The sequence below is a fragment of the Hipposideros armiger genome, unplaced genomic scaffold, assembly GCF_001890085.2.
Source record: "Hipposideros armiger isolate ML-2016 unplaced genomic scaffold, ASM189008v1 scaffold_23, whole genome shotgun sequence".
Lineage (NCBI taxonomy): Eukaryota > Metazoa > Chordata > Mammalia > Chiroptera > Hipposideridae > Hipposideros > Hipposideros armiger.
In genome coordinates this window covers 3,710,366-3,729,989 of record NW_017731373.1, presented here as the reverse complement: position 1 = coordinate 3,729,989, position 19,624 = coordinate 3,710,366, and the positions used below count along the sequence as shown (strand labels likewise).

The following is a 19,624-nucleotide window of genomic DNA, read 5'->3' as shown; positions in this document are numbered from 1 at the left end:
GGGGTACCTTTTTTAAGAAAGATGAGATTTCAGGGCAGGATGTTAAACCTTATGTAGGTCATTTCGATCTCTTGAATTGTTTATGTCCATTTGTTTTTAGACAGTTTGCAGAAATACAATCTATGTATAAAACACACACATGTACTATCACAGTCATTCAGGTATAGGTTAACATCTGCCACAAATGTTGGTCCAAACGTGCCATATTGACTGAAAACATATCTCTGTAGAAAATTTTAATTCAGGGTGTGTGATGATAATTTTAATTTTTCAGTGGTAAATCAAGTTACACTCCCCATCTCTTTCCATTTTGTGAAAATTGCAAACAAATCAGCTAAGGGCTTGCGTTGAGAAAGGAGAGGAGGATGAAGAGCAAGAAGAAATCACGTACTTAAGCACTCAGAAAGTTTTAGCTTTGATTTCATTTTTTATTGAAACACAGTACAAGTGTTATGTTTAGTTTCCCCTGTTCTAAAATAGCACTTGTTAATTTTTTCATTTGGTGAATTTTCACACAAGTGCTAATCACACGTTTCTATAAATTATATTAATTTAACTTATTTCCCTAAATGTTGTTCTGCAGTGTGTAGCACGGATGTTCTCTGATTCTTGGCTTCCTAAGCTTGTTGCAGTTGGAAACAGAACAGAAACATCTGAAAGGCATTATTTGGATCACGGATGCTGGATCATCTGATCTCACCTTTTGCTCTGGTTCCTAAATCACAACTGTTCTTTCGCTTTGCATCTAATCTGTATGTCCTGCCCCCTCCATCTTTGACATTGTCCCCAGGTTGTGTGTGTGTGTTTTTTTTTTTTTTTTGAGAAAGCACTGTCATCATTCAAGTTAAAGGGATACTAAATTTATATAATCATGTTTAATGTTTAATAGTTTGCAGGGGGATGACTCCTTCAAATTTAAAAGACAAAGCAGATTGGTATGGGCTATAATGTGCCCTTTCTTATCCCTAAAAAGGAGTACTCATATTTATGGAAAGTAACTGTTTTTTTTTTTTTTCTTCTTTACAGAGTATGATTTCATCCATTGTAAATAGCACATATTATGCCAACGTGTCAGCAACCAAGTGCCAGGAGTTTGGGAGATGGTATAAAAAGTACAAGAAGATTAAAGGTAAACTTTTTATTTTTAAAGCCTATTTTCAGTCTGTCAGGCCAATGAGTTGTTGCTTCTTTGGAACTTATGCCAATTTTAGATCATAATTTTTAAATAAAATTTTATAGAATTTTTTTATAAAGATAAGATTCTTAATATTTTCATTAAAAGATCAAAATTGGCTTCCTTAAAACTAAGATGTTATTAGAAGTAAAAGTAAAATTCTAACAGAATCTATGAAGTTTGTAGTTTTTACAAGCAATGCTTGTGAAGGCCGAGATCTTTAAAAATATTCTGAAATTTCATATAGGTGCATATCTATTTTAAAAGCTCAATCAATAAACCATTTCCACTAATATTTTAATGGAAATTTGAAAGGAGTCATTCTAGGTTAAATTGGCACTTATAGTTTAAGTACCAACTAACAAATTGGAAGGACTGTTGTGGTATCTGGAAATCTTTGGTCAGAAATGGAGTTTTGATATTGTGTTTATTTGGAGACAATTCCAGAGCAGGGGTTAAAACAAAAGGACCCTGCCGTCAGGCAGACTTGTGTTCAAATCTTTGTCTTCCCTTTGTTAGCTGTGTGAGGCTGCATAAAGTATTTAACTTCACCAAGACTCAATCTCCTCATCCGAAAACTGAAATAATAAAAGGGTCTAAGTCACTGGGCAGCTGTGAGGATTAAATAAGTAAATACTGGAACAAAGCAATCGTTTCATAAATAATAGCTACCATGCTATAACAATAATTATTAGTAGTAGTTGTACTAGTAGTAATGTATTATATATGAAATTATGTCTGGCCCTGAATATACAGTTCTCTTATATAATAAATGTCATGCTGTTTAGACCATCTAGCCCTTTAAATATATCAGTGATATTTTGCCTTTGCAAATATGTCAGTCTCGGAAACACTCTGGTATTCTCATCCCAATTCAAATGCTGTTTAATTCAAATGCTACCAGCCTCTGAGGGGATTTGGGGGATTTTTGGTAACATAATAGGTTGATGTTTGAGGGTCTTCCAGTCCATATTTTGCATGATTATTACATCATCTATCACAATTTATTATAGGTTCTCGTAGCTTGCTGACAATTCACTGCCCCCATCTGAGGGCCAAATGGCATTTATGGTGGGTAGGTAGAAGTAAAGGATGAATTTATTTGCTTTACTACCTGCAGGTTTCCTTTGGGGAGACAAAGTCTCAAAGTAATCCTTGTTGGTTGTTGAGTATTTGGGAGGCTTGTTTACAAGGTTAGTTTTTGAGGAAATAAGGTTTACATGCATTGGCGGCACATTTCTGATCATAAAGGAATGAGAGCATTTTGTGCTAAAGATACAATTTATAAGGAAAGTCAAGAGGCTGAACTACCCAGGAGAAATTAAATTCACTGAAAATTGAATTAAGATCCATTTCTTTTCAACATATTCTAAAATTCTTAGGACACTCTACATTGTGGTTTGGGCACTTGCTTTTAGAATATTATTAATATTAACTCTTGTACAGGATAAGATGAATAACTCCTCATTATAATTGTGTGGTTCAGAAGGGTTTCTTTTCTGTAAGTGTTGTCTCTAAGCTCTTCTTTTAAAATAAGATTGTTAACGTGCTTGAGCATATCCTCTTTGGTTAAAAATCAAAAGAATCATGCAGCTTCAAGGTCATTTGTTAAATCCCATTTACTTACTACAAGAGAAGGGAAGAGCGCGTCCTCTTTTAATAGGCTGGAGTATAATTCCGGATTCAGAAAGACTGGAAACCCTTCACTGTAGTGTTTTCAGAACTGCCACTACAAAATGTGTGTGTGTGTGTGTATGTGTGTGTGTGTGTGTGTGTATGTGTGTGTGTGTGTCTGCTCACACACATTAACACTTATGTCTTCTTCTTTTCTCCTTTCTTTCTTAGAAATTCAGTTCTTCAAGTTCTGTTTTGTTTTTTTTTAAGATAGTAAATGCACAGTTAAATTTTTAAGTGCTGTAAAAGCAGACTGAGACCTTGATTTCAATCAGGAGGTCAAGGACCCACACCTGAAGAGGCTGCCAGACACTGTGTACACATGCTATTCAAGGAGATGGAGCTGTCCCTGCTGTTGAAAAGTGTGTGTGTGTGCGTGTGTGTGTCAGTGGGAGGAGAAAAGGGAAGGTTAAGGTATGTGTGAAGTAAACACAAGCTGCTGTAAAACAGTTCAAGTGGTGTTGATTCATCAACCAAGGGAGTGGGAGGAAAAACAAAGAATTCACGACAGGTATAATGGTGCACAGAAAATAAACACCCAGAGAAGAGCGTTTGATTAACTTTTGACCCTCAGAGAAAAGGAAGTGTTGGATCTATCCGGGCATGTTTTATTTGATAGAAGCTTTATGCTATGAATAGATGTTGCTGTGGGAGTTCCTACTTAGTAGGATCCATTTCTCATGAGAAAGTAATGATTTTGTTTGTAAAATTTCGGTTTGTGTCCATCTATTTTCAAAATGAAAAAAAAAAGGTGGACATTAGTAATAGCAAAACCAGAGTTCTACCTTAGGGCTCTTCCTGAGAGCTGGAGTCAGAGTTCCATGCCCCTCCTTCTGGCCCCCCCAACCCCTCCCACCTCATTTTCAGCCCAAAGTTACCTATTTACATGTATCATGGGTGATAGTCAGTATAGAAGAAAATCTCAAGCTAACTTACTGATGTCCCAAACTAAATGCAGGCTACATTGTTAAATATGTTTCCTATTATCTGCTAATGTCTGTTTTAATAAAACAGTGGGAACTAAATGGTTGCTTCTTAATCAAAACCATGATTTCCTAAACATAAGCTATGTGATTCTGTTACAAATTGCCACATATAGATCTCCTAGGTCAAAAATTTTTTTCTCTTCTCTTAGAAATAAATAAACAGTAAAATAATTATATACTCGGAAAGATCAAAGTAAATATGACTAAAACCTGGCAAAAATAAAAGTCTACTGGAAGGATTAAAAAAAACACACGATCGTATTGCAAATTCTATAGTTAATGCTTAAATAAATATGAGAAAAATGAACAATCAATAATTTGATATCATTAAAAACAGATGTAAAAACTATATACACATGGAATTGTCTAAATTTTGAAGTAAACATTTTAATGTGCATTTTTTGAATTTGTTGTTATTATAGCTAAACTATTTACACTTATTCTTTAAAAAGTCTTAAGTTGGTTTGGCTTAGCATGTTAACTTTATTTTCCCCAGTGATCACAGCACAACACATTCTGTTTACCCTTTTTCTTTAATTTCAAAGACAATCACGGTTGACACAGACATATTTGAGTTAACATTAGTGTTAATTCAGGGTAGATGGGGAGACAGAGTTTGTATACTCTGGTTTTTAAGGTCCAGAACCATGAACCTGCTTCCCAGAAGTTTTTGATATTGAAGAAAATGAAGTGGATGGATGGGGTAGTAGATTGATTTAGACAGCATTTTTTATTGCTGTTCATCTCATACTGGAATTGTTTGTGGCCTAGATTTTACAATGTAGAACTCATAAGCTCCAAAGTATATAAGTAAAAAATGTACATTTTGTGTAAAAGCAAAAAAAAAAAAAATGACCAGTATTAATAGTTGCTTAATGTGTAGGAATTTTAGTGTTGGACAGAAGGATAATCCACAGGGAGTTAAAAACATTCATGCTATTACAAAATTATGTTCAAGAAATCTTGGGATTATGTGGGATTTATCACATCTATTTTTCTTTCATAAGTTCTACACATTTTAATAAAACACATTAAATTAAAAATTTAATAATTTTTAAAATGAATTTTTCTTTTGTATTAACTCTATTTAGATATAAACCTGCCCCATCATTTTTATGAAACTAAGTGGCAATTATGTTTGCCATACCATTGAAAATTATATTCTTACGGCAATCTACTTTTGCAAGGAATCTTATAAGAATAAGATAATGCCTTAACAAAAAAGAGCTCATATATCTTAAATGTTTTCTAATTAAAAATTAATAAGTTAAAAGAAAATAATTTTATATCTAAAGTGTTTTTCATCTGGCACCGAAAGCAAAATGAACTGTTGTCTGGTTCGGTCAATCTCAAGTATTTAATATGTCACAAGAATTAAAGGGTCATTGAAAGTTCACATAAATACTAGTGGATATCATAAAAGTATTTGTGTCATAAAATAATACCACTAGAATGAACGGACTTAACCAAACCCCATATTTTGGCCAGAAAGCAAAATTATCCCCATCACTTTTCTTTTCTCAATCATTGCTCAAGAACCTCCTGATTGCTAGTTGTCTTAATTTTATTTGTTTATTTGAGCTTATTTTGCAAAATATTAAAAAGCTGGGAGAAATGGAGATTATAAAAATCAGTATTACTTCTCCAAGTCTGGTTTATTCTAGTAATCAGGATTTTATCTGACCCTGTCTGATCTAGTCTTGCAAGATCAAACGTCCAGGCCAGCAAGCAGACAGTAAACAAAGCCCGTGAAGGGTTTCAGTAAACACAAAGATTAGATGTTGAATGAAAATTAAACTCCTTGAACTAGTCCTCTGTACTAAAGTGGTTAAGTGGGTTGTGATTAAAAGAAATAAGTAATTATGATCATTATAGCTGAAATGATATAATGTTACCACATTTAAAGCACCTCTTGTACCCAAAAATGATTGTGTCATTTACAAAGTGGTGCCTCGGAGTTGAATAGAGAAATCAATGTCCTCTGACCTGGCTCCATGAGGCAGCCCTTGCTCAGCCATGGTGGTAACGGTGGTCAGGACAATGCCTTTAATCAACTGCCGGTCCTTCTGCCTCTGCTGTTGTTTAGCTCTGATGAGGTAGAAGTAACTTACTTTTGTCTACCTCACTCTTCCAAGTTATGAAAGAAATCGGCTCTCAGCTCTGGATCTAAATGAAGGTGTTTGGCAAGGAAGTTTGTCTGCCCATGGCCTATATTGTACCTTGTGTAATGCATTGCCAGCATCAAATCCTTAAATTTTATGTAAATATTGGATTCATGGAAATAGAAATATCGCTTTCACTATCAGCCACCTTTTACTGGTTTTCCAACATTGGGCAGAACCTTTTTTATTGTACATTTTTATTGTGACAGTCGCTGATGTTTATTCATCAATCATCTTACCTTAACTGGCCTTCCTATTAGAAGCTTATTGGTAGTGTCGGCAAGTGGAAGGAAGGCGCATGGAGAATGCCTTGGACTCTAAGCTCAGATATGGGTTAGTTCCTTACTTGGATCTCAAGAAGCACATTCTAGCTGCTTCTTCGGCATGAATGTGTTTATTCATAGATGTTTAAAGAAGTAAAAACAATTGTTTGTCACCAAAGTGGTTTGTAGATTAAAAGGAATAAACTTGCTATCTATTCATATTTATACTCTTTATAAGCTATTTTAAATACATAATAAAAATAGGATGGAAAGGAAAAAAGGATCTGCTTTCCTGACTCCCTCCTTTCCTGCTCATCCATCCATCCATCCATCCTATATATTTACTATTTGAAAGAAGTATAAAACACAGTTCCTGGTTTCAAAAAGTATACACTCTATATGAAATAATAATATAACACATATTTTGTAATTTAAAAATAAATTTGATCATTTACTTTATATACCTGGCAGGATTCTAAATGGGGACCATTACATAGTACCTTCTTGCAAGGAAATTACAGTCACAATTAAATAACTAATTTTAATTTAAAAAATGTTTAGCAAGTGCCTCTACTATAGGCCATATTCAGTATTAGAAGCAGTGAGAGACATCTAGAAACATAAGGTGTGGTTCCTACCTCTAGCTGTGTTACCCTCAACCTAGCAGGGGAGGCAGCCCTGTAAGTATATCTGGCAAATATGGAACAGTGGTATAAACTAGTGGAATGATAGCACAGAGAAAGGTCCATAAATTCTACCTGGTGAGTGTCATGTCTGGGAGCAGGGGGCAGCAATTTGAGAGGTAGCAGATGATTTGTACCTTAAGGACAAGTAGAGTTTTACAAAGAGGAAAAGAGAAGGAAGAATGTTTCAGGCAACTGCAAGTTCATTATATAAATACAGAGGTGCAGAAGAACATGGTGTGTTTAGAAAGTCATGGGTGGTGGCCCAGTATACCTAGAATGGCAGTGCATGTATCATGATACTATTGTATAACAGAATGGCTAAGATTTTTGATTGGTAAAAAGGAAAAGCTGGAGTATGGCTGGATGTGGGGTTGATGGTGGCACCAAACATTGGTGAATGAGCAGAAATGTTTGGGACCTGGCTGTGAGGAGCATTTATGTTGTTACGATGAAAAATAAGGTTGGGGAGGTAGTGACCACACCTTAGGGCACTCTGAAGGCCCAGCTGAGGCATTTCGAGAACCATTGCAGGTTTTTCAGCAAGGAAGTGAAATTATGAAAATGGTGGTTTAAAAAAGCTTGCAGAAGTCACCTAAAACTGTGTATGGAGGTGAGTGTGTGCATGGCAGGAGGGGAGGCAGGTGGTAGGGGGAAGGGTCAGTGTGTACACCCTGGAAGGAGTAGGCAAAATAGAACTCGCTGTAGTGATATATAAAGTGAAGGCAGTGAAGGAGGTGAGGTTTCGCTTTGGATGGCAGCAGTGAGAAAGAAAGAAGTCACCAATGCAATCTGTGTGTGGGAAAGAACCAGAGAAATCAAGGTAGAATCGAAGGTGTTGAGCTTAAATGACTCTTGATGGTTTTGACAGAAATAGGACAATATAAATTGAGAGGAAGCTGCTGATACTTTAGTGAGAGATGGTGAACTAGGTAGAAATAGCCATTGGGCTGTTCAAGACGTAGAGCCAGCAAACCAAAAGACAGAACTAGAAAATAGATTTTGGACTAATTTTTTTGGATGTGATAGTTACAGTGATACCAAAGGAGCATTCCTAAAGGAGAGAGCGAGAACAAGATGGGATTGGAAGCTTCGAGAGGCAAAGGGCCATGGTTGAAGAGGATATGATTAAGCAGAAAGTGAGGTTTCGTGGAAGCCAAGAGACTATGGGATACCAGTGAAGAAGTGTTATTAAGGGTGCCAGGAGAAGGATAAGAGGTAACTGGAGGCTCTTAGGTTGGGCAAAAGGGGACCATGATAACATTGGAGGCAGTTATATCCCTGTAGTGTGAGAACAAAGGGACCATATGAAAGGTGGCAAGGAAATGAGGACAGCTTAGTCAGGAAAGGATATAAAAACAGTTAATTGCAGCACTAGGGTTAAGTGTAACACACACTCCCCTTTCCTCACCCCAATAACTCAAGAGAGGGAGGCTGAAGCCAGTGGGAGCCAAAGGCTCTAAAGAGGAAGAGGGGTGATATGCAAGAGTTCACAAACTAGGAAAGGATGGGACCTGAGGCCCAGATGATGCTTAGCCTTTGAAAGAAGGAGAAATAGCTAAGTCTTCTTCAGAATCTGGAGGAAAGGAAAGGAGATAGATCAGGAAACAGGTTGTGAAGATGGAGTGAATGGTAAAGAAAGAGGCAGCTCATGCAATATGGTGGGCGTTTGGGATGATGTGATTATCTAGCGGTGAAGGAGAGAATGTTTGGGATGGGGGCTTGGTGAGGAGAACGCCTGAAATAGGTTCTGGACCAACCATGTTTGGGAAACAATGAGAGACAGTCGAACTGAGGTGACATAGTTAAAGATTTAGAGTAGTACAAGTCCCTTGAATTCTTAGCATTTCCTTACAGTGTGCTTTAGATTTACTACAGTTTCAGATTTCCATTTGTCCTGCCCAGAAACAACATTTAAAACTCCAAAGCAAAGACCTGGTGGTGACTGATTAAGAATCTAAAGGGTTATGAGAATTTTTGTATGTTGACCAGGGAATGTCCAGCTTATTTAAAATTTGGTATGATTGTGACATCCTCTTATTTGGGGGGAGCCAGTGGGTTAAAATCAGAGAATTCTCTTTGTTTCTTGATAAATTATGTAAAAATTTTTTCTCCAATGATTTCCAAAGTTAAAAGCTAAAAATTACTTAAGTTTGTAAAGTGCTTGAAGGTCTTAAATATAAGTTCCGTGTAAAATCCTAGGACTAATGTGACAGTTGCTGATGGTAGACAGTTGTTGAACTAGCTATTGGCCTGACTGATGATAAGCCTTCATTTTTAAGTTTTGCAAGAATTGAGATTATCTGACCTTGGAGTCCTGAACTCCCAAGGGAATGGACATGACAATGGAGAACCTAGAATCATCTGGAGTACCAGTCAGGTTCTGGGTTCTAACATTGGGCCTTTCAAGCTGTCACTTTTCTAAATTCCATGTTCCACAGTAATTTTAATTCTTGAATAATCCCCTACTGGACCAAAAATTCCTCAAAAGACCATCTGGGAAACTTGTCCCTTGCATGGCTTCCTCAGAGCCGTGAGCATAAGACCTTGAACATTGTAGATGCTTAGTAAATATCAATAGAATTGAATTATGTAGATGAACTTATTTGAACATATGCACTTAGAACCGTTTTATTTTTGCACATATTATACTGTTGCTGATTTCATTTGCTATCTGATGTCTCAATTGAGAGAAAAAAGAAAATATTATTTTTTAAATCATATTACAAATGTCCTTAACAAATTAGTAATCTGTTAGAACCATTCTTTTTCTACTAATTAGTTACTGAGCTAAAAGGTTTAGCAATAGTTAGCCAATTTCACTGAAAGAGACAGTAACATCTTTATTAAGTAAAAATTAGGGACCATTTATGTAGCCTAAGAAAAACACCCCTTTGAGGTTTTTCCAGCTAGTTTATTGAGTATTTTCCTTAAAAAAAAAAAAAAAAGCTTAAAACATTAAAGTTCTATAAAATCAGAGAGAATGGCCAATGGAAAAGAGTGAATCATGCAGTGATTGTTTCCTTGATTAGTTTTTCTTCAGTAGGTTGAACTAAACGAATTAATACACATAGAATGCCAGCTGGCAGAGGCAGAATGCTCCTGAACAATAATAATGCTAAGTTTCTGAAATGTGATTTTTTTCCCTATGGTGTGTGACTTCACCTCTGAAATTAATGCTTCAGATTAAAATAAAGAATATAAAGAAAGATATTATTAGGCATAAGTAGCTTTAATCTATATAGAAAGTTATAGGAATACTTGAAATGATCAGTAATATCAAATGATGATCAAGTATTGTTTGAAGCCAAAAGGGACAGTAGTGTTCAGATGAAGTTAAGGATAAAGGTGGATGATGCTCACTTTTTCCACGGAACAAAATGGGTCCTATGAGCTTTTATTGCCCAAAAAAGAGGTGTCCAAATTCAAGTTGCTTTATGGTAGATATATTTATTTTTGTGGATCATACTATGGAAAAAGGAAGTTGATAAAAAGGGGAAAGTACATCTAAGAAAATCAGTCATTTGGTGTTATCACAATACTGGCTGGTATACTTTGCTTATAAGGGCTGGAAGCATTTTTCTTCCAGACCTTGTTTTATTAGGAGTTAACAAGTTGGCTCTGAATATCTTGCTCTAGGCAGAGACTTTGCAAGCAAGTTCTCAACCTAGAGACAGATTCTCTTTAACAAATTTAGAGAGAAAAAAAAAATCTTTAAGTTTTGTAGCCCTAAAAGATTTACTTTTTTTTTTTTTGCCCTTCAGCCCTTTCAGGCACCTAATGTTTTCTTTAATTATATTTAGTGGACTCTTCTTGTAATAGTTCCCCCCCTCCCTAATGGTGTGGGATTTATATCTGTTATATATGGAATATTAGCTTTAGCTTTTGAAATCATGTCTGTCTATGTGTGTGTTAACAGAAAATGGCTTTTATATAACAAATTGACTTTGTACCTACAGTTATTGACTAGGAGACACTAAATCAAAAGTATTTTCAGTGATTGGGCATAGTCAGTATTGGCAGATGGGATGCTGTTCTGGCTTGTCGGGGAAATTAGTGTTATGTTTCCATTTTAAAAAGAATTTAACTCAGTGAAAGATTTTGGGTGAACAGTACGGTTGTTTAGTGTTAGTGTATAGCCCAGTTCAGAAAGAGGAGTCAAAATAAATGTCAGGTAGAACCATATGAAATTGCCGTTTTTCCAGGTCAACATTGTTACATAGCATCAATTTCATATAGTTCAGTCATATATGAATTTATTGTGATTGCCTAAGATTCTCAGATTATTACTATGTTGAGTGAGTGTGCATACCCCATTTTATTTCTTATTGGTTACTTGTTTCAAAGAAGCTCTTCATATTTGCAGAGCTCATAAAGAATACTTGCTAATGCCCTTCATTGTGTGATTCCTGTCTTTTATTAGTCAGGTGAGAATCCATGTTGATGACACTCACTTTGGGACAAAACTTTTGTCTGCAAGAAAAATAAAAGAATGTGGGGACTCATGAAAAGAAATATGAGTGCGAATTGGTATTAGATGACTGGAGTGAACTGATAATAAATGACAAAATGGAGAATAAAGTGAGCTATGTTTTCTCATCAAATAGAAGTGCATTTGAAATTATAGGCAGATATTAGAGGCGCATCTATGTGTACCAAACAGTTAAATTGTCTGAAGCAAATCCGTAGGTGGAGTGTTTTTTAAAGCTAATATTATTCAGTACTGTGTCTCTAGGGCCTGATATCATTCCTAGCACATAAGAGTTGATTAATAAATATTTTTTGTATGAATTAAAACAATAAATGAACAAATGTGAATAATCCAGTTTTACTGATTAGTTGATTCAGTGGTTGAGGAATCAGTAATTTCATTGCTTTTTAGAACTGACGGAATTTTTCAGTCTTTCACATCAGAAAGGTTTATAGGACATAGAATGGAGGCATGGGGTTGAACCCTCACCGGCCAGATAACTCATCCATACACCATGCCACGTATGCATGTACATGCCGCACGCATGCACACACATATACAAATAGAAAGCAGGACTGATCTGTAGGAAAGTTGATTAGTTCTGACTCAAACCCTAAAATTAATAATAACCACATAACCCGAGTCATGCAGTTTAGCATAATCAGTGGAAAAAAGGCTTTCAGGTCCTGAAGATGTAGGTTTGAATTCTGATTCTTCCTTTAGTCGCTTTGTGACATTACTTTTTCTGAGCTCCTTCAATGAAGTGAGCATAATAATACCTATGTGATACCATTGTTGTAAGAATTAAGTGACAATAATATGTAAAGGGTTTAGCTCAGTGCCGTAACCACTGTATGGTAGTGCCTGATGTTGCCTGCATTTCCAACATGTTTTAAAAGAGGTACATTAGCAACACAGAGATGAAAATTTCAGCACTTTATAATAAAAACAGTTTTCTTTAAAGGAACTCCTTTAAAAAGTACTTGTGAAACATTCAGACCTGAAGAAGTTGACTTTGAGTTCTGCAGAGAAAGAGGGGAAAAAAACTAGTTTTTACTGGCCATGTGGTTTGTTTATTATGCTTATGAGGTTAGAGCCAGCAGTCCTAATCATTTTGAATATTCCTAAATATTTATCTACATTTGGACAGCTATTTGACCTTGAACAAGTTATCTGACTCCTCTGGTATTAGACAGAATCACTGTGTTTAAAGTTGAGCTCCACAGTTTTGGTGTTGGGGTGGGGAAAGGCAAGGAATTTGGGATGGAGGTTTGGCAATCCAAAGCAATGATATGTTTATATATTTTTTCTCTATGACCAAAGGTTTGGGTACCCATTCGAAATTATCTATTTCATTGACAACTTTTCTACCAAGAATGATAAGGGCAAGCCTGTGTCTTACTTTTATAGAATCATTTCCAGGACACTTTCTGAGGCTGAAGGAGTCATAGAGATCTTCACCATTATTTTTAAAAATTTAATTTATAGTCACCTATCCAGGGTTTCAGGAGATATTCTGGGGGAATACTAGAGTGTTATAGCATTTACTCATGCTAATCCGTTTACATTTATATAAGCATCTTAATTTAAGGAAACATCCGTAGGCCAGAAATTCCAGAAATTTCTCAGTGCAAAGCCTTTTACCCAATTCATTGCTTTCCACTTATTATAACTATGAACAAACCCCAGGGGTTATTACACAAAAGCAATTGTGTTAAGGTTTTCACTGAAACACTAGGCTCATAGTTCTGGAAAAATTATCAGTTTTTAAGCAGTATTGATAGATAAACTTGCAAGAGCAATACTACAACTACCACTGTTGCCACTGTATAAACTACTAATATTGTTGTAGCTATTTGCAGTTTCACAAAGATGTCTTAGGAAAGTCTTAACTTTTTGCCAAAGAGTCAAAAAACTGAAGGAAGTATTCTGACAAAGGGAATTGTTTTAAAAATCTTAGTAGCAATACTCTTTAAGATGCTATTAGGTAAGTAACTGGAAAGGTTGCCTGAACACCAGTTTATGGGTAACCCCTAAATCACCCAGCTAGTTAGGTCTTAAAAATCCCAGCTTGCTCTTCTGTCCACCTATCATATGCCATCTTGCTCTGATTGGCAGGCATCTGTGCAATCAGATGTTTTTCCTTTTGCCCATAAATCCTCAGCATGTTCACTCTGGGGCACTTAGTAACTGGAATGTATTTTAAGTTTTGAAATTTTACTGGGTTTACTTTACATAGCATCTATAGCAAATAGACGTAATAAAAATAAAATCTGAGAGAAGCACTGAACTAAAGAGGAAAAAATTATTGTTTTTGTTTGTTTGTTTTTTAAGATAGGATATTTTTGATGCCTACTCATTCCCAGGAAAATAAAAATAAACCTTTAAACATTTGCTTTTTAAAAATACTGTAGGATGCTTTTCTTCCTTCTTTTGGTTGATGTAAATGTAACATGTATACAAGCATACCTCAGAGATACTGCAGGTTTGGTTCCAGACCACCCCAATAAAGTGAATATCATAATCAAGCGAGTTGCATGAATATTTTGGTTTCTCAGTGAATATAAAAGTTATATTTACACTATACTGTAGTCTATTAAGTGTGCAATAGCCTTATGTCTCAGAAAAACCAACATACATACCTTTAAAAAAATACTTGATTGCTAAAAATTGCTAACCATCACCTTAGCCTTTAGCAAGTCGTGATCTTTTTGCTGGTGGATGGTCCTGCCTCGATGTTGATGGCTACTGACTGATCTCAGGTCACCATAACAAATATCGTAATAATAGAAAAGTCTGAAATATTACCAAAATGTGACACAGAGACATGAAGTGAGCAAATGCTGTTGGAAAAAATGGCGCTAATAGATTGCTTGTCACAGGGTTGCCACATAGCTTCAATTTGTAAAAAAAACCCCCAAAACAGCAATATCTGCAAAGCCCATCAAAGCGTAGAAAAACGAGGTATTCCTGTATATTTAAAACGTATTTTATTTCATAAGTATTTTCCCATTTTTTATTCATAATTATTTTTGAAACTTAAAGCTGTATTTGTATAGTATTACTGTAAATTTAATTTCAAGAGTTGTGAGATCATGTCATTTTCTTTTCCATCTATTCTCTGCCTCCTAATTTATAGGTCAGAATATGAACTATCAAGCCTCATTTGGAGAAACTGAATAGCAACATATTTCTGCATGTACCAAGAGGCATGTGACTCTGTATTGATAATGGATTCTTTTCAACTGTAGGGGTTTGTTTTTAAAACTTGATATGATGTAACATGGCATAGTTACTTCAAGCAAAAGAAAAGATTGCAAACCTTTAGATGACCTTTAAGAAATAGCAGACGTTGGTCAGAATGTCCTAATCGTGAAGTTTTGAAATGGGAAGCCTAATCTCTTAATCATAATTACACAGATATTTTTTTGAAATATATAAAAGCACTTTACCAAACATATTTCACATAGATATTGATCATGTAAATTTTACTCTTACAGTTCTGAGATAATAAGCATCTGGTATGATCTCAAAACACATTAAATAAAAGCAAAGGTAATATAGATGTTGATTCTCAAACTTTAGTGTACATAAGAATTGTTGGAATCCTAGTGCACAGAAGAACTCTAAGAGAATCTAATTCGGGGCCCATGAATTTATATTTCTAACAGTCTTCCAGGTGATATGGATATTGATGGTTCAAGGACCATATTTTAAGTTATCTCTGAAACAGTAGAGACCTGAAATGTACAGTGTACATCTATTTATCTCTATTTATATCCCCTCCGCCTTCCACGCACACACACAAAGACAAGATGAATATAATAGACAGGACTTGTTCTAAGTGTCAATAAATATTAACTCATTTAATTCACACAATAATACTTCATGGTAGGCACAGTTATTAACCCACAATAAATATATGAAGAAACTAAGACACAGGGAAATTAAGTAACCTGCCCAAGGTCACACATCTGCCAAGTGGTAGAGATTTGATTTAAACCCTGGCAGTCTGACTTAGAAGTCTCTGCTAATAATAATTATATCATATATCTTTCCTAACAGATGAAAAGATATTTACCCAAAATTGCAAAAAAGAAACTGTCCCCAAAAAGTGTCAGATAGGAATATAAGACAAGATTTGTGTGTGTGTGTGTGTATGTATAATTGAAAATGTTCTCGCAACCACATATATATATATATATATATATATATATATATATCAGGGATTTGCAATAATTAAAATAAATGCTTGGCTTCCTGGGTGTACTGTAAAATTTCTTGAATAAAATGAGATTTTTTGAACCAAATATCTTTTCACTGTAAAAATACAGATAAATCCCTTGGGTGGAGTGTAACCTTCCCGGGTATGAACAACCTGCCATAGCCAGAGAATCATAAGCATTGAATAGCTAATGGTCAGAGGGTGCTCATGGTTAGAACATCAACTTTGAACTTGGGAAGCCTTCAGGAGCCCCTGGAATTCTAATACAGGCCTATTAAAGGCCTCTCCTACTTTGGAGTTAAATGGAATCCCAGAAGCTCAGAAGGTGGATAGCTAATGGCTTCTCATTCCCTGTGCTTTTTACTCAGTCTCAGAAAGCTCAGAGGAACCAGCAGGATCCTCCTGGAACTGAGTTCCTCAGAAACCTCAGCAGATTCCAGACCTGCACTGCATACCTGCAAGGCCCCTGGGCTGGAATCTTTCCCCAGAGGTTGGAGTAGCTACAGAAAGCCTCTCAGCTACTTAGCAGCATGTCAGACCCACTTGTTTCGACAGTTCCTCAAGCCACATCCTGTTTAGGGATTTGCACTTGAAGCTGGGACAGCATTCCTTCCCAGGCACTTTCCACTCCACATCACCTTCAGGACTTCGACAATGGTAGAATCAAATCCACAGTGAATTAAATTGCACCTCTGGTTTAAAGCCCTGGAAGCAGTGGTGTTTTTAATGTTTCTTTAGTAAGTTAGCGTTTTGGATTTACCGAGACTATTTTCTGTAGTGAATGTGAACATTGCTTTCATCATCAGAGGCAGCCCTGCCCTTTATCCTGCACTTGTTTTCAAGATTTCTGACCCATGGCTGAATATTGCAGAGATAAGATGGTCCCTCAGAGCCAAGGTATTGTCTTCGGTCTTGGTTTAGTTTAAGACAGACTTAGCATGATGTTTTGTATCAGAGTGAAAAAGCAAAACACAAAGTCGGGCACTGCTTTTAGGTCTGCATTTCATCCACTGTGGTTACTTCCAAATAATTTAAAAAGAAAAAGGGAGGAAGAGAGGGGAGGAGGGAGGAAGGGGTGTGTGTGTGTGTGTGTGTGTGTGTGTGTGTGTGTGTGTGNGTGTGTGTGTGTGTGTGTGTGTGTGTGTGTGTGAGAGAGAGAGAGAGAGAGAGAGAGAGAGAGAGAGAGAGAGAGAGAGAGAAAGCCAGCCAGCTAGCCCCAACTGAATTTTCAAACGGAGGCTGGTACATTGTGATATTCCTCTGACTTTTTAAAAAGCATTTGTATTTCATCTGCTTAAGAGGCTAAAATACTATTCTGATATTTCTTTTATAACAGTGGTAGCAGAAACAATAAAGTTTTGAAATTTGGCAAAACTCTGTGCAAACCATTACTGAAATCATGCATTGCCTCGGTCAGTGGAAAAGCCTGTTGATGAGCTTTTGATTTTTAGGCATTTGTAAAGTTGGGATGATGATCCCCCCCACCCCCACCCCCGCCATTCACTCTTAGGAGTAAAGAACTTGGCTTTCAGTAGAGTTGTCAGGGACTGAAAAACACTGACAAAGATTCTTTGCTTGACCAAGCTTTAGACAGGCTCCTGAACCTTCTCCTAGGCCCCTCTGTGCACTTCCTGGAAAATCCAGTTCTAGCAAGAACCCTGCTAAGTCAGTTTCACCAGAGCCCCCGATACCCTTGATATCTGATCACCCTCCATATCTCATCGGGTTCCTCAGCCTCTACAATCCCCCAGGTGATGTCTGCTCACCCTGGCCTGTCTTCAGCAAAGAATCCTGTTTGGTCGGTTTAGCCAGAATCCCCCTCACTCCTGATGTTTCCTCTGAGTAATTTTCCATTCACTGACCCTCACCCTGCTCCTTGGCTATAAATTCCCACTTGCCCAAGCTGTATTTGGAGTCCCCACTGTAAAATCCCATTGCAGTGTCCCCTATATCTCTTGCAATGGTCCTGGATAACATCTGCTTTACCATCTTTAACAGGTGTCGTTGATTTTTTTTTCTTTAACAACATAGTGGGTGTCTTTAGTCTCTTAGGCAAAACTTGAAGACTGGCCGCCTGTGGGCAAGATCTGGTTTTCAGAAATGTTTATTTTGGCTTTTATTGCAATTTGAAAAGGGAATTACTTGCCAGCGCTTAAACATTAGGAGCTATCACGTAAAAATCCACGTTTTTCGTTTTCTTGAAAAAGAAATCTGAAGCAATGACAGTATGAGGAAGACAAAAATTGGCTGCAAGTTAGAGGCTGCTCCTGTTGGAATGGGCAGGCTTTCTCTTGCTCCACCGAGGACCGGCGTAGCTGCCTTCTCTGGCTGTTCTCTACCTGGACGTGTAGGCATTTGCATTTGCAATTTCTTCCTGGTGGTTTGCTGAGTAGTTGGTACTTCATGGTGTTGCCACATATCTCTAAGGATATTCCCACAGTCACTGCTCTTAACCATATGAATTTATAAGGATCTGGGAACTCAAGGAAGGGCAGAATTATTATGCCTTAGAATCTTAGAGGAATATGGACTGACATTATTCTGATTTCTTATTGCACCAATTCATGTAGGATTCATGACTTTCTGACATTTGTGCTTAATTGGGTGCATGATTATGACTAAATCTGTGAATGGAGTGTTTTATTTATTGATGATGTGATTTAGCTATATCTTAAGAAAGTAACTCAAATGTAATTAAATCACTGAAAAATGAAAATGCTAAAATTTTGGAAAATTAGCTTTTGGTCAAAGAATCTATGCTATGAGAGGATGGTTCTATGTTTTTTTAAGTAGAAAAAAAAATGGATAAAACTTTTGCTTAAGTACCTGAAAACATAATTTAATATTTGAATTGGTCTTTACTTTGGCTGAATTAAAAGGCAAATAAACAAACAAAAGTGAATAAAATGTCTATCCAAGGCCAAATACTTCTGTCTATAAAATATGACTTTACTTTGGAAGCAGTCTATGGGCTCTTTACTTTTTTCAATAAGGAAATTATAATAGTAACTTTTGTTGTGTTGGAACTGCTAGGTTTAACTTACTTGAAGGCTTTGAAGGCTCTTAACCATTTGCTTGGTTTGGTTTAAGACTGGACTCTTTAAAGTTTAATTAATACAATGAATGAAAAATGTTTGCCTTTAGAGGATAAGATTAAAATAATTTGTTCACCTTGAACCTTATGCAGGAAAGGTGAATACAAACTAAATGAATTACATTGAAAGGATTAAGTTAGAAATTGAATACTTAAAGAAGTTTGACGTAAACTTTTGACTTATTTGGGGGTTCATAGGAAAGTTAGGCATTCATTCAGTTGTTTTTTTAAGCAGGAAAAAATACTGTATATATATATATATATATGTATATATATATATATATGAATATAAGGTGATCTCTGTATATGAGTGTTTATCTATTGTCCCAATGAGAATTTTTGAATATTTGAAACCTTTAGACATGTAGATAAAGTGGTCAAATACCTACTGAAATTTTTAATGTTTTAATTTACCTCCACATTGTATTTTAAAATCACATATTACATAAAATATTAATTTAGAAATATTAGTTTTCCCTGTCCTTATAGTTCATTTATTAATTATTTAAATTCTTCACATGTGATCTGGCACTATCATTTTTATCATCATTAAATCCCATTTTGAGTCATCTCACCCAGTTTTCCAGCATACATCACTTCTGCCTAAAAATTTTTTTTAGACTCTTTACTTTTTTGAAACAAATATGATTCTGTTACTGTGAACTGGATGCCATACTATGAGCACCGTAATGATAGTACATAATAGGGGAAATAGTTATTTTTAAAATTTGTCTTATAGGCAAATCTTTTGATCTCCAGCATGTAACCACCCAAAATAGTGCTCTTTAAAGTTATCTTAATAGGCTTTTGCACAATCATATCCAACATTTCAATTCTAAGAAATAGTACTAAATCTGTTTGGAATTTTTGCTTAAAAAAACAGATTTTGTTA

At 35.9% G+C, this 19,624-nt stretch overlaps 1 protein-coding gene across 3 annotated transcripts in view; it reads left to right on the top strand.

Annotated features, from left to right (window-relative positions):
- Positions 1-19,624, top strand: part of SATB2 (SATB homeobox 2) — a 178,803-nt gene that overhangs the window by 86,748 nt on the left and 72,431 nt on the right. For all 3 annotated transcript variants that reach the window (XM_019635771.1, XM_019635770.1, XM_019635769.1), the window contains one exon: positions 1,027-1,129. In XM_019635771.1, the coding sequence (XP_019491316.1) occupies positions 1,027-1,129 (103 nt within the window). The remainder of the gene's footprint in view (positions 1-1,026; positions 1,130-19,624) is intronic.